Consider the following 14,399-nt stretch of genomic DNA (forward strand, 5'->3'; position numbering starts at 1 on the left):
CCATTTACTGCCCTGGACAGGGTACTTGCCTCCGTATTTCGTTTCGTTCATGTGTAAAATGGGGACAGTAAAAGTACAAAGTTGACGAAGCAGTTGTGAAGATTAAACGAGGTAACACGTTAAGCCTTACTGGAAAGCTAAAGCTTATCGTGAACGCTCCATGAACACTAGCCATGTTGCTTTTATTACCACAGGGTGCCTGCGGTGAGAGAGAGCACTTTGTACCGTACTCGTCGGACCAGGTGAGCCGGCAGGGGCGAGTTTTTTCTCAGATTCTCTGACCTGGGACAGGCTACGAGGCGCGTGACTCGGAGGCTGCTCTAGCACCTCCCGGGCAGCAGAGGGCCCCCGCCCCCACCGCGGTCGGCGGGGCGGGGCTGGCGGCGCGACCTATCTCGGGGCGGAGCAAACGGCGCGGCAGAGCAAACGGCGCGGCAGGGGCGGGCCCGGAGGCGGGGGCTAGCGAGGGGCGGGGCGGGCAGAGAGCCGGAGCCAGGCTAGCGGACACCGGCCCACGCGTCGGGTTATGCAGGTAGGTGTCTCCGGCCCGCCCAGCTGCAGCTCAGATCCCCTCCGATCCCGTTCGGGACTGAGGTCAGCAGCGCTCTGAGGTGAGGGCCGTGCCCGACCCAAAGCGAAACCGAAAGCCCGGCTTCCGTGACCTGGTCTTCCTGGGGTTGGAAAAGGGTGGCCTGCTATAGACTGTGGGGGTGGAGGGGACGGGGGGGTGGTATTCCCCAGAGAATAGGGCTTTGGCTCCTTGGTGCAGGCCCGCCCGGAGTTTAGGGGCCCGTTTGGGAGCTGAGAGCTTGGAACCGACCGGGATTTCCCCGGTGGGCGGGCACGTGGGGGTAGGATTTAGGGGGCCGGGCTAAAGCTCGTATTGGGGGCGGGCCGTCTGGGAGGAGCTGGGCGGGGAGCACCCTTGGGGTTGTGATACTTTGGCTGGAGGGCTGGAGCTTTCTGCTGAGCGAGGTTTGGCCCGGCATCTGCGTCTGTCCTTAGCGAAAGGGGCGGAAGCAGAGGTCTGAACCTCGCAGCGGTCGCTTAGGGAGAATGGGGCTGGGGAAGGAGGTGGTTCCCGGGGCCTGGATGATATAACTCTAGGGTCCCAAACCTCGTTAGGAGTCTGAGCACCTCCCCTCCCCTAGGTGGTCATGACCGGCAGAGCCCGCAAAGAGGCGGTGCAGGCCGCGGCCCGGGAACTCCTCAAGTTCGTGAACCGGAGCCCTTCTCCTTTCCACGGTAAGTGACCAGGACAGGGGAGGAGGGTGGGGCCGGTGTGCCCCCTTACCCGCTTCCATCGCTCTGAAAGCCTTCTTTCGCTATAGCTGTGGCTGAGTGCCGCAGCCGCCTCCTCCAGGCTGGCTTCCATGAACTCAAAGAGACGGAGAGCTGGGATATCAAGCCAGAGAGCAAGGTACTTGGGGTGGGGTGGGGGCAGAGAAGCATGTTCCTAGGCTGGGGCTCAAAGTCCTTTGTGCCAGCTGGCTAGCTAATCCAACTCAATCTCTGCACCCCTTCCCCCCCACCCCTCCCCCAGTACTTCCTGACCAGGAACTCCTCCACCATCATCGCTTTTGCTGTGGGAGGCCAGTATGTTCCTGGCAACGGTTTCAGCCTCATTGGGGCCCACACGGATAGCCCCTGCCTGCGGGTGAGGAACTGGGGCTGCGGGGGCGGGGGGGGGGGGGGGGGGACAGGTCAAAAGGAAGTGGAGAGGTACAGATTGGGGAGTCTATTCCTGAAACTTGTCGCCCCCTTCCTCCACACTTTGGGCCCTTCTCTGCAGCAGTATTCGCTCTGTGTTAACTAGCTCTCGATCAGTCTGTCTCCTCTCCACATCATGTCGTCCAGCCTTCTCTCACTTCCCCACCTTCACACGCAGGTGAAACGGCGGTCCCGCCGCAGCCAGGTGGGATTCCAGCAGGTTGGTGTGGAGACCTATGGTGGCGGGATCTGGAGCACCTGGTTTGACCGGGACCTGACCTTGGCCGGACGAGTCATTGTCAAGGTGGGAACTGGGGTGGGACCTGGGAGGTTCTCACCTTCAGCTGCCTGAAGATTGACTGTGACCTTCCCTTAGGGTACCTGTGGAGAGCCCCCCAGGGAAGGGGTGGCGGGGCAGTGTGGTCTGAGGACCGTGTTGGTCAGTCTGGGTTTTTAACCAACGGTGATTGGGAGGTTCCCTGGGCTGACCTGGCCTGGTGGGCCACAGTGTCCTACCTCAGGCCGCCTGGAGCAGCGCCTGGTGCACGTGGACCGGCCCATTCTCCGCATCCCACACCTGGCCATCCATCTGCAGCGAAATGTCAACGAGAACTTCGGGCCCAACATGGAGATGCACTTGTGAGTCTGGTGCGAGGGCTGTGGCACCAGGTGAGGGAAGGGGCCCGGTGGGATCTAGGACACCACTACCTACCTAATGGTGGCCACAGCCAGGTTCTACTGTTGGGACCCAGCTGATGCTATCTGAGGTCCCTCATTGCTCTGCCACTTGGAAAGCAAGCTGAGAATCAGGGCAAGGGCAGTTCCCACTGGGAGATGCTGGAGCTCAGGGATGCCATGCCTCCAGCCCTCCCCACACTTCCCTCTTGTGACTCCACACAGAGTCCCCATTCTTGCCACAGCCGTTCAGGAGGAGCTGGAGAAGGGGACTCCTGAGCCTGGACCTCTCAGTGCTGCGGTAAGAGAGTCCCCTGCTCATGGGGAGGAGTAGGGCAGGGACTGATTCTCTGAGAAGGGGGAGGAGGGGAAGAGCAGACCTTCTCCTAACATCCTTTTGCCCTGCAGGATGACCGGCACCACTCGGTCCTCATGTCCCTTCTCTGTGCCCATCTGGGACTGTGCCCCGAGGATATCTTGGAGATGGAGCTCTGCCTTGCTGACACCCAGCCTGCGGTGAGGAATGGTTGCCGGAACTCATGGGTGGGGATCGCCGGGATCCTAGCCTGCCTCTGTGCGCCCTGAAGCACTCACCGCGTCGGCCGGTCCCCCAGTTACTCCCATCTCATCCCTGTTCTTTCCAGTAGTCATCATGCCCCTCTGCCTCCAGGCCAGTGGTTCTCAAAAGGGCACTTTCCTGCTCCAGAACTGCCTACCTGGACGTCTGTGGTGGGGCCTGGAAATCAGTCCTTCCACATGCTCCTTAGGGGTTTCTGCTGCAGGTGGTCACTTGTACTTTGACCCATACCGGCCCTACACCTCTGAGGGCAGAAGGCCTGGCTGTGCTCCCCCACCCCTTTCTCTGGAGCCTGCCCTCGTGCCCCTCTGAGTTGCCCACAGTAGGAGATTGTGAAGTCTTTGGATGTTTGGGCCTGTTTGAATGTGCACTATTTCCGGGCTGGTCTCTTGTTTATTTCCTTAGCTTGTCTTGTGACCATTCAGCGTCTCCCTTTTCTAGTCCCACAGGAACTGGTAGGAACCATAGACATCACCCTCCCATCCCTCAGCTCCTGCCCGGCCCTGTTCCCCATCGTCCACTCAGCCCTACACGGCAGATCACAGTGCTCTAAGCCAGGGGGCAGGGAGGGGCCGCGCACAGAGCCAGGGAGGCTCGCTCACACTCAGGCGTTGGGGAGCAGGGAGAAGCAGGTGAGTTGGGGTGAGGGGTCGAAAGGCAGGCTGACTGTCCTGTATTTCTAGGTCCTGGGTGGTGCCTACGAGGAGTTCATCTTTGCCCCTCGGCTGGACAATCTGCACAGCTGCTTCTGTGCCCTGCAGGTGAGTGGCGGCGGCACCCCAGGCAGCACATCACCAGGAGGAGCAGCAGTGGGGGTGGGGAGGACTGCCTCAGGTCCTAGCAGGTCAGAAGAGGGCCGCTGGCCACCTCCCCGGTCTGCTGGTGCTGGCTGGGCCATGGGCAGGGGCTGAGGTGGGGGAAGGCTGAGAGGCCGGCCAAGGCACCATGGTGTCTCCTCCTCGCCCTGCTCCGTCTGCTTCTCCCCTGCATTAGCCTCTGCTCCAAGGGAGAGGCCTTAGCATCTCATAAGGCAATGTCCTCCGCCTCCCTCTGCTCCCCCTGCCCTCCAGGCTGAGGCCCACCCAGCCTTCTGTCTGTGCCTTGGGGTCTCAGTGGGGCAGTCTGTCTTCCTCCCAGTCACCTTGATGTCCCCACCTTTCTACCCTAGTTAGTTCTATTTCCTTTTTTTTTTTTTTGAGAGAGAGAGGGAAAGAGGGCACAAGTGAGCAAGGGGCAGAGAGAGAGAAAGAGAATCCCACAAGAGGCAGAGAGAGACAGGGGGAGAGAGAGAGAAGCAGGGCTCACCCGAAGCAGGATTTGTGCTCACCCGATGTGGGACTCAAACTCACAAACTGTGAGATCACGACCTGAGCCAAAGTCAGATGGTTAACGACTGAGCCACCAGGTGCCTGTCAGTTCTATTTCTTTCTTTCCTCTTGCCCTGTCCCTTGTCATACCTCTCCCTCCCTCCCCATCCTGTTCTTGGAGACAGGCTTTGGGCTGTAACTTGAGACCAGAGCCAGACCTGGGACCTGTATTAGCTTCTGCAGCCAGCCAGCTTCATCACCTCGATGGAGTCCGGGTCACCTGGTCACCTCTTTGGACCTTGATCTTTTCACTGAGGCCAATTAGTTTACACGCTCTGTGTGGTTCTTTTGACTTTCCAGGATTCTCAGCTCTTCCCCTCCAGCTTATTCATCCTCCTGCCTTTTGCATAGGAAGGTAGGGGAGGAGAACACCCAAAGGGTGGTTCTCCCAGCCCAGTTGAAAAGGTCTCCCGCATGCTGGGCAGCGCCCCAAGAGATGAAAGCCTGTGAAAGCCCCAGCCCACTTCCCTCCAGCCGTGATGACAGAAGGCAGGCGGGGAGTGTGAACCTCCGAGGTGTTGGTGGGGAGGGTTATGGAAGAAGGGGGGATGAGGAGGATGCTCTTGATACCCCCCTACCCCCCAAACAGGCTTTGATCGACTCCTGCGCATCTCCTGCCTCTCTGGCCGCGGAGCCCCACGTGCGCATGATTGCTCTCTACGACAACGAAGAGGTACATAGAGGGTTCTGTGGAGGGTCCCCTCTGTGAAGCTTTCTGCAGCCAGCTCGTGCCAGGTACCCACCGTAAGCCAGGGCTATTCCGGAAGCCACAAAGGTGGGAAGATACTGCCTGTGCTCTCTTAGCGCCTGGTCCCCCTGGCTCAGCATATATCTGATTTCAGTAGTGAGACCATACCTCCTCTGTCTCTGTGTGTGCCACATGGTGAGCGTCTCGAGGACAGGGACCCTGCCCTTTCATCTGTTAGTCCCAGGGCTCAGCACATGGCGGGTCCTTTACTCTGCGTCCTGTGTCAGGTGCAGTCTTAGACAACGCAACAGAGCCTGAACAGATGGGTTGTTCTCTCGCACATAATTGCACGGGTCAGAGTGAGCAGTTCAGGACAGGTCTCTGCCATCCTGAGCACTCGGCTTCCATCTCAGGATCCAGGGTGGCTGTCCTAGCTCCTGCCATCGTGTCTGTACTGAGTTAGGAGGAGAGGAAAGGGCAGGGGGAGAGTGTACGCTCATTTAAGGCACCACCCAAAGGTGCCGTTCCTCACTGTCTGTGTTCATGGGACTTGGCATGGCCACGTTTAGCTGCAAGGGAAGCTGGGAATGTCCTCTCTACCTGAGTAGTTGTATGCTTAGCTGCAGTTTGGGTGTTCTGTTGTGCAAGTTAGCACGGGTAGTTAGCCGCCTCTGTCACATGCATAAAAGAAGATTGGCCAGTGTGATAGGGCATCTGCGAGGAGGCCCAGACATGAGGGTCAGGGGAAGGAAGAAGGAGGGGGCAATGTAGGAAGCCCACAGAAAGTGCTGTCGCTGCCCCAGAGACGACTCAGGGTTAGTTTGGCCCCAGCGCACCATCAGGTTTTCGGTGGCACGGTGTTGGGGACGTTGCTGACAACATCCCACAGTCCTCAGCCACTGAATCAGTTGGGTCCCGGGCCGGTCTGGGTGTTGGGCCCCTCTCCTTGGCCTCTGCCTCAGGCCCCGATCCCAGAGCCAGTCTCTGCCCTCACCAGGTGGGGTCCGAGAGCGCCCAGGGGGCACAGTCGCTGCTGACAGAGCTGGTGCTGCGCCGGATCTCGGCCTCATCCCAGCACCTGACGGCCTTCGAGGAAGCCATCCCCAAGTCCTACATGATCAGCGCAGACATGGCCCACGCCGTGCACCCCAACTACCTGTGAGTCCGCCAGGCCAGGCTCGTAGTCCTCACAGCTGGCGGCCTGCGGGTAACCTAACGCTAGGCCCCAGCCCCTCCCCCTTCCCCTCCTTCCTCCTTCTGGTGGAAAGGTCAGTGGCGGCTTCCTCTTGACTGCTCCAAGGCCCAAACTGGCCAAAGTCATGTGATGCCCCTCCCAGGTACGTTGAAGAGACTCTGTGAACTTCTTTCCCTCTGTTGCTAGAGGCCGCCTGGAACACTGACATGCCTCCTAGGTCCTGCCGGGCTGGGTGGGGAAGAACGCTGGGATGCATTAGTGATGTTTCCACGGGGTAGGTGGTGGTGATGCCAGGCCCACTTCCTGTTTGCCATTCCTGGCCCTTAATCTGCCTCTTGCAGGGACAAGCATGAGGAGAACCACCGGCCCTTATTCCACAAGGTGAGGTAGTCCTGTTTCTCCTTAGGGACTTGGGAGGCCTGGCTGTTTCTGGGCCCGCCACTCGTGTGTGGTTCGCCCTCATTTCCTGGTGTCCCTCTCTCCAGGGCCCGGTGATCAAGGTCAACAGCAAGCAGCGCTACGCCTCGAATGCAGTTTCAGAGGCCCTGATCCGAGAGGTGGCCAGTAATGTTGGGGTGCCCCTGCAGGTGAGGCCGGGCCCTGCCTGGGAAGATGTGATGGAGGGAGTGGGGTTGGGGGACATAAGCAGATGGGCCCCCCCAGTGGAGGGGGGCCCGGTAGCCGACCTGTAGTGGATGGGCTTCCAGTCAAGTGAGAAGAGTGGGTTTTGGATGTAGGTGGAGCTGGGATGAGTGCTGGCTCTGCTGTGGGGCTGGTCCTGCCGCTGAGGGCCAGTCTCCTCATTTCTCTGAGCCTCAGTTTCCACACCTGTAAAATGGGGCTGATAACGATGCCTCTCCTGGATTTCTGTCAGAACTGAAGGTACAGAGTGCTCGAGGCACACGGTGGGTCAGTCCTGCCTTTTTCCCATCCAGCCCCCTGTGTCTCTCTGACGTACCCTGGGGGCTTCCATAAGGCAAGTTCAGGGCTGGGGAGACTGGAACTCTAACGGCCTCGGCATTCTCGCCTCAGCAGTGGCCCATCTCGACAGAAATAGGTAGAAGCAGAGAGTTAAGGGACTGGGGCCCAGGTGATCCAGTGACAAGCAGCGAGCAGGTCCTGGTGACTCAGGACCCTGGCATCCTGTCTCCCGGCTCAGGGCTCTCTCTGCTGCACAGCCCCACCCTGTCCCCTGTAGACCTGAGTAGTTCCACTCTTAGGGAAGCCTCTTTGAGGAGGTGACACTTTGAGCTGGGACTTAACTACCAGAAAGAGGCGTGGGTGAGTCTGCAGGAAGAGCATACCAGCCAAAGGGAATGAGTGCAAAGGCCCTGGGGGGAGGCGGGGACAGGAGCGAGCTTGGTCTGTCAGGAAGAGACAGAGCCCCAGTGATAGAGCTGGGGTGAGAACCAGAGTTGCAGGGAGAGAGGCCTGCCCAGGCCAGCTTTATAGGGCCTTCTAGGCCATGGAAGGGGGTTTGCACTTTCTTCTAAGGCAGTGAGACGACATTGGAGGAATTTTCTTTAATAACTTACAGCAGAAGCAGGACATGTGTCCTTCAGAAAATTAGGAAATACAAAAAGAAACAAAATGTTAATCCACAGAGATTTGTGTATATTCTTCCAGATTTTTTTCTATGCATATACTTAACACATATTTTTTTACAAAATGGAATCGTATTGGATATATTTCTTGTTTTCACTCCGTATTCTTTACCTTTTCATTTCAGTAAATTTTTGTTTCAATAAATTTGTATCTAATGCACAGATCATTTTTTTAAAAGTAAGCTTTACACCCAGTGTGCTTAAATTCACGACCCCAAGGGGCCCCTGGGTGGCTCAATCGGTTAAGCGTCTGACCTCAGCTCAGGTCATGATCTCACAGTTCGTGAGTTCGAGCCCCACTTCAAGATCTGTGCTAACAGTTCAGAGCCTGGAGCCTGCTTCAGACTCTGTGTCTTCCTCTCTCTCTCCCCCTCCCCTGCTCATGTTCTGTCTCTCAAAAATAAATAAAAAAACACTAAAAAATTTTTAATTAAAAAAATAATAAATTCATGACCCCAAGATAAAGAGTCACATGCTCTACCAGCTGAACCAGCCAGTCACCTCCAGATCATTTTCAGTTTTCCCTAGTTATCCCCAAAATATTCTTTGTTTTGAGAGAGAGAGAGGGAGCTCAAGTGGGGGAGGGGCAGAGAGAGAATCCCAAGCAGGCTCCACACTGTCAGTGCAGAGCCCGATGTAGGGCTCAGACTCACAAACTCATGAGATCATGACCTGAGCTGAAGTCGGAGACTTAACCAATTGAGTCACCCTGGCACCTTTCCCCCAAATATTCTTTACAGACATTTGTCCCACCTTAGTATCCAGTTCAGGACCGCATTATGTCTGGTTGATATGTTGCTTAAATGTCTCATAACGTAGTGCAGCCCTCACCACCCCCCTTTTAAAATAACATTGACTTAAAAAAATAAAATATTGTTGAAGAAACAAGGCTCATCATCCCACAGGATTTCCCACTTGCTGAATTTGTCTGATTGCTTCCTCTTGGTGGTGTTTAGCTGGTGCCTGTAGGTCCTGCATTTCCTGTTGATTGGAATTCATACCTAAAGGCTTAGCAGATGACACATTTTTAGCCAGAAGTCATGACTGGTGGGTTCCTCATGTTGCATCATACTTGTGTTACCTGGGCGCCCCACCCTTAGTGATGCAATGCATTGGGGTGCCCTCCTTCCCCTCTGTCATATGGGGGTTTTCCTCCTTTGGCTGGACAGTACCCTGTGCAAGTGATGAGTTCCCTAACAACCAGACACATGATGGTTTTGACACCAGTCAATAATCCTTGCTGAAGTCACTAAATTCGTTCCCCCGATTCATCCCTTTTCTACGCATAATCCCTTCTGCATAGATTAGCTGCTGTTCTGGGAAGCAGAACTTTTCTCCCCATCAGCCAGGGCTATTTGGTTATCATGCAATAGGGTTTCTGGTGGAAAGACGGGATAAATGCTAATTCCCTTTACTAATCAGTTTTCAAGGCGAGCTGTGTTAATAGCCACCTTACATGGTGACAGATAAGGGGCTTTTTTCCTTTTCCGTTTCTGTCATTAAATCAAGGGTTTCATTGGTTCGTTGTGACCCGAAGCACTGTAGCCATTTACTTTCTTTTTTTTTTTTTTCAAAATTTTTTTAACGTTTATTTTTGAGACAGAGAGAGATAGAACGTGAACAGGGGAGGGGCAGAGAGAGAGGGAGACACAGAATCTGAAACAGGCTCCAGGCTCTGAGCAGTCAGCACAGAGCCCAACGCGGGGCTCGAACTCACGGACCGTGAGATCATGACCTGAGCCGAAGTCAGACGCTTAACCGACCGAGCCACCCAGGCACCCCTGTAGCCATTTACTTTCACCCTCGGATTATCATAACTTTGACCAGTGGGAACCCTGTTGACATGTGTCCTTTGACAGGACTCTCGAAAGTTGTCTTACTTTTTGCATAACAAGAAATTGCAGGCTCATCTTGTTCATTTCTCTCCCCAGACATGGATGATGGTTTTAGAGACCATTGTCTGGCACCATGAGTGTCCATTGTTCTTGAGGAGTGGGGGCGGAGGGGGGTGCTTTGGGGTCATTTCTGTAGACATAGTTAGAAAAATATACATATTTTTTGCAAACCATGAATTAATACTACACTTATGTAAGAAGTAATAGTTACTGCTTAATTTATCTGATTTTATAATCCTGTTTTCCCTTATACTAAAAATCTTAATTTTGAACATACTATGATTTTCTTATTTACTTATTTATTTTTTTTAAATGTTTGTTTATTTTTGAGAGAGAAAGTGTGAGCAGGGAAGGGGCAGAGAGAAGAGGGGGGAACAGAGGATCAGAAACAGGCTCTGCTCACAGCAGACAGCCCGATGCAGGGCTCGAACTCACAAACCATGAGATCATGCATGACCTGAGCCAAAGTCGGATGTTTAACCGACTGAACCGACCACGTGCCCCTTCTTATTTAATTTAATTTTATCAGAATGTAAAGAAATTCAGAATGCCAATAGCAATATTTCTAAGAACACTAAAACTACAGAGTGATTGTTCTTTGTGTGTGTATGGGTACAGGAAGTGAGTGTGTGCTAAGCAAGAGGTTGATACAAAGGGTACATTTTGTTTTTTTAATTCCCCTGCCTGCTATGTGGAGGAAAGAATCTTAATGGAAGAGAAGGTGGCTGGAATTAGGGTGGCAGTAGTTCAGATGGAGAGAGTAGGACCAATTCAGAATATACTGTCCTTTGGGCTTGCCATTTAATGTAGGCTATCTTTATTCTGGCCACATCTACTCTCTGAGGGGGCAGAAGTGGGCCCTCTGCCAGAGCCCCTTTCAGTCCTGCAGTTCTAAGATGACTTCCTGTTTGGGCTTAATGAGCAGACACTACCTGTTGTTCATGAACCTGTCCTCCTCTCCGTAGGATCTCATGGTGCGGAATGACTCTCCCTGTGGAACCACCATTGGACCTATCTTGGCTTCTCGGCTGGGGCTGCGAGTACTGGATTTAGGCAGCCCCCAGCTGGCCATGCACTCCATCCGGGAGACCGCCTGCACCTCAGGAGTGCTCCAGACCCTCACCCTCTTCAAGGTGACTCCCACCTCATCCATCATCATGGTGGCTGGGCTCCTCCTCTGGTGCCTGGATTGGTTGCTGGGGCTCCATGCTACCCTGTAGGAAAGGAAGGGTGCCCATTCTTCTTGAGACACAGGGGCCCCGATCAGCCCCCAGAGGATAATCAGAGGATAGAGTGGGGACGAGAGATGGGAAGACGGGGGCAGTTGTCATGTGTGGGTCAAGGACCTGTGTCTCTCTGGCTGACAGGGCCCCCCCATCTGGTCTGCACTGATTCCAAATCCCTTGTTGCTCTCCGTTTTAGGGCTTCTTTGAGCTGTTCCCTTCTCTGAGCCGTAACCTCTTAGTGGATTGAGGCCTCTTGGAAAGACTTCTCTTGCACTTGAGAAGTTGTCAGCTGAGCTGAAGCTGGATTATTAAAGTGGATTTTTCACTCAGATGCATTCTGTTGTGCTCATTTGGAGGCTGGAGGGGTGGGAGTTGAATCTGGCTTGAACCACTAGAACCAGAACAGAGGGGGAGGTAGGGGGCAGGTGGGGGTGGGGGCGCAGCTCCTGGGAGCTGGAGGCCTGATCTCGAATCTCTTTTCCTTAAGCCCGTGCCTGAAGTGGGTGATAGGTAGGTGGGTCCACAATTGGAAGGTTCTTCTCCCATCCCTACTCCTCCCTTCTGGGAAGCAGCCTCAATGGTCTTCCATTACCGGAAGAGTCCAGGAGCCCATCTCCGTGCTCTGGGGGCTCCACGCTCAGCATGGGACCCCAGAGCTGCCCTGGGCAGCCCAGGCTGTCCCCCTCCCTGCCCCTCTCAGCCTCTTATGAATTTTTATAATCAATCTCTTATTATTCAATATTTTTCCTCTAGTTAGTAATTTCCCTCCATCATTTATCTCTCTTTTCCTGTTTCCTTTTTTCCTCTTTTTCTTCCTCTTCTTCCTCTTCCTCCTCCTCCTCCTCCTGCTCCTTTCCTTGTATTTGTTCATTCTCCTTCTTTGTCTTAAGTTTGCCTATCTTGTGGCTTTTTTCCTAAGCACCAGCAGTCGTATTTGTTAGTGCTAAGTGTGCTGGTGACAGACCCTGGCATGTGGCACGGTCACCATTACAAGCCTCTCGCTGGCTGAGCCCAGTCCTTTGGAGGCCGGGTTGACGGTAGAATGCTGCTTTGGAACTGAGTTCCCTGGTGTTGATGTGATCATAGGATCTCAGAATCGCTGAGACCAGGTGGCAGCCCTTTATCACCGAAGTCTAGTATTTTCTCAGTATGCTGTAACCATGAAATACAAGTAGTTTGGTGTTTTTTTTTTTAAGTTTTTTTCAGAGAGACAGTGTGAGCAGGGGAGGGTCAGAGGGAATCCTAAGCAGGTTCTGTGCTGTCAGTGCAGAGCCCCACATGGAGCTCGTACTCAAGAAACTGAGATCATGACCTGAATCAAGAGTTGGACGCTTAACCGACTGGGCCACCCAGGCACCCCGAGATACGAGTATTTTTATTTCCTTCTTTTGGATGAACTGGGTGATTTTTGGAGGACGTGTTCTGGACTTAGGCAGCTGCTGCTCTCCTATGGGGACTGCCAGTGCTGTTTGTCATAGTAAAACACGGAAGGCGTTGGTAGAAGACACCGTTAGCACCCCCCTCTGTCCGTCACTTTGATCACTTCAGTAGACTTGTTCCAACTTCCAACTGCTCACAGCTACACTTCTTTGCCTGGGGGCTGGCTTTTGCTGCTCGACTACCGTTTTCCATTCATGACTTTGGAAGTGCCAGGGAATGAATTCCCACCCCAAAACAGCTCCAACCAGAAGGCCAAGGCTAGAAGAAAACTCCAGCTCCCTCACATCCTGGGAGATCACTTGGACATGGGTAGCATGGGACTCTGCAGCAGAACCAAGCTCCAGAATTAAGTTTGATAACACACGCCTTTATTGTCCACCCTCCCTTCCTTGTCTCACACCTCCACGCCCCTGCCAGTGTTTACCTCCACCTTCCAAATAAACTCCTTGCACTTGGATCCTGGTCTCAGGTCTGCTGCTGGGAGAGCCTAAACAGTATTCCTTGGAGAGGGAGAATAAGACAAGGATGCTTGGTTTTCCATTTTTAGTTAACACTGTACTGTTAGTCCTTAGTTTGGGTGATATGGTGAAGACAAAGGATAAAGGAAACACTGAAAGGAGAGGAGTAAAGTTCCTTTTGATATGATTTGTTACATAGAAAGTTCAAAAGCTATATTATTTATTTGAATTAATAAGAGTTTATCAAGGTAGCTGGCTGAAAAATCAATATACAGAAATTATTTCTTTAGGCCAGCAACGAATAGTTTGAAAATGAAAATTTTAGGGGCGCCTGGGTGGCGCAGTCGGTTAAGCGTCCGACTTCAGCCAGGTCACGATCTCGCGGTCTGTGAGTTCGAGCCCCGCGTCAGGCTCTGGGCTGATGGCTCAGAGCCTGGAGCCTGTTTCCGATTCTGTGTCTCCTTCTCTCTCTGCCCCTCCCCCGTTCATGCTCTGTCTCTCTCTGTCCCAAAAATAAATAAACGTTGAAAAAAAAAAATTAAAAAAAAAAGAAAATGAAAATTTTAGAACTTCTACAAAGCGTAATAATCAAGTACCTATGAATAAATATAAAAAGTGAGCATGGGGGTCCCTGGGTGGCTCAGTCGGTTAAGCATCTGACTTCGGCTCAGGTCATGGTCTCACGGTTCGTGGGTTCAAGCCCCGCATCAGGCTCCGTGCTGACAGCTCAGAGCCTGGAGCCCACTTTAGATTCTGTGTCTCCCTCTCTCTCTCTGTCCCTCCCCCACTTGTGCTCTGTCTCTCAAAATAAATAAAAATATTTTTTAAAAAAGTATGCATGATTTCTACAGAAAAGAATTATATGAAAGGAGGTCCAAATAATTTGCAAGATAGGTGTTATTTGTGGATGTGAAACTTAACATTTTTAAAATACTGGTTATCCCCCAAATTGATAGATTCAGTGCAATCCTGATAACAATGTTAACGGGTTTGCTCCTCCCTGCTTTTCTTATTTTGTGGAAGTTGACAAATTGATTCTATAATATATATGGAAATTGCTAACACACTTGAAGAAGACAATCACCTTATCAGTTAAAGCTGATTGCAAAACTGTAGTGATTAAGAGAGTATATTATTGTTTCAAGGGTCGACTGACCAATAGAACCAATAAAGACAAGTGAATAGCTGTTACTTGATTTATGAGGAAGGGGCAATTGAGATGATCTTTTCAATAAATTGTGCTATGGAAATTGGATATCCATATGGAAAAATTAACTTGGAGCCCTACCTCCCACAACACGCAAAATCAATTGCAAATGGATTTTGAATCTAAATGTAGATGGCAAGATCATAAAGCTTTTAGAAAATATTAGAGGAGAATATGACCTTGGTTAGGAGAAGATTTAAGTAGGATACAAAGAACACTAAACATAGAGGAAAGTATTGACATATTTGGCCTCTTGGAAATTAAGACTTCTCTAAAAGGATTAGACAGGTTGTTTGTAACACATGTAATTGACATAGAGCTCATATTCAGAGTATATAAGACCTACAGTCGATAAGA

At 52.5% G+C, this 14,399-nt stretch overlaps 1 protein-coding gene across 2 annotated transcripts; it reads left to right on the forward strand.

The window, feature by feature from the left end:
- The first annotated feature begins 455 nt into the window (after window positions 1-455).
- On the forward strand, window positions 456-11,266 carry DNPEP (aspartyl aminopeptidase). 2 transcript variants are annotated; one of them, XM_047084956.1, is made up of 15 exons: window positions 456-532; window positions 1,152-1,245; window positions 1,332-1,420; window positions 1,544-1,657; window positions 1,889-2,014; window positions 2,219-2,349; window positions 2,611-2,686; window positions 2,794-2,901; window positions 3,646-3,723; window positions 4,919-5,002; window positions 6,015-6,175; window positions 6,554-6,593; window positions 6,698-6,799; window positions 10,677-10,844; window positions 11,134-11,266. In XM_047084956.1, the coding sequence occupies exons 1-15, from the start codon at window positions 527-529 to the stop codon at window positions 11,182-11,184; spliced, it is 1,428 nt and encodes a 475-aa protein (XP_046940912.1). In that variant the 5' UTR covers window positions 456-526; the 3' UTR covers window positions 11,185-11,266. The 2 variants fall into 2 exon arrangements, with proteins under 2 accessions (XP_046940912.1, XP_046940913.1); XM_047084957.1 differs by lacking the exon at window positions 456-532 and adding an exon at window positions 550-611.
- Window positions 11,267-14,399: the final 3,133 nt, after the last annotated feature.

Source organism: Lynx rufus, unplaced genomic scaffold (genome assembly GCF_022079265.1).
Source record: "Lynx rufus isolate CCGP_SWC_20201006 ecotype Redwood Valley unplaced genomic scaffold, mLynRuf1.p SCAF_2, whole genome shotgun sequence".
Lineage (NCBI taxonomy): Eukaryota > Metazoa > Chordata > Mammalia > Carnivora > Felidae > Lynx > Lynx rufus.

What these genes read in the sequence shown, in the direction of transcription:
- DNPEP (XM_047084956.1), top strand. An exon ending in ATATCAAGCCAGAGAGCAAG is followed by an intron (nt 1,421 to 1,543) that starts GTACTTGGGGTG and finishes CCCCTCCCCCAG; the next exon opens with TACTTCCTGACCAGGAACTC. An exon ending in ATGTTGGGGTGCCCCTGCAG is followed by an intron (nt 6,800 to 10,676) that starts GTGAGGCCGGGC and finishes TCCTCTCCGTAG; the next exon opens with GATCTCATGGTGCGGAATGA.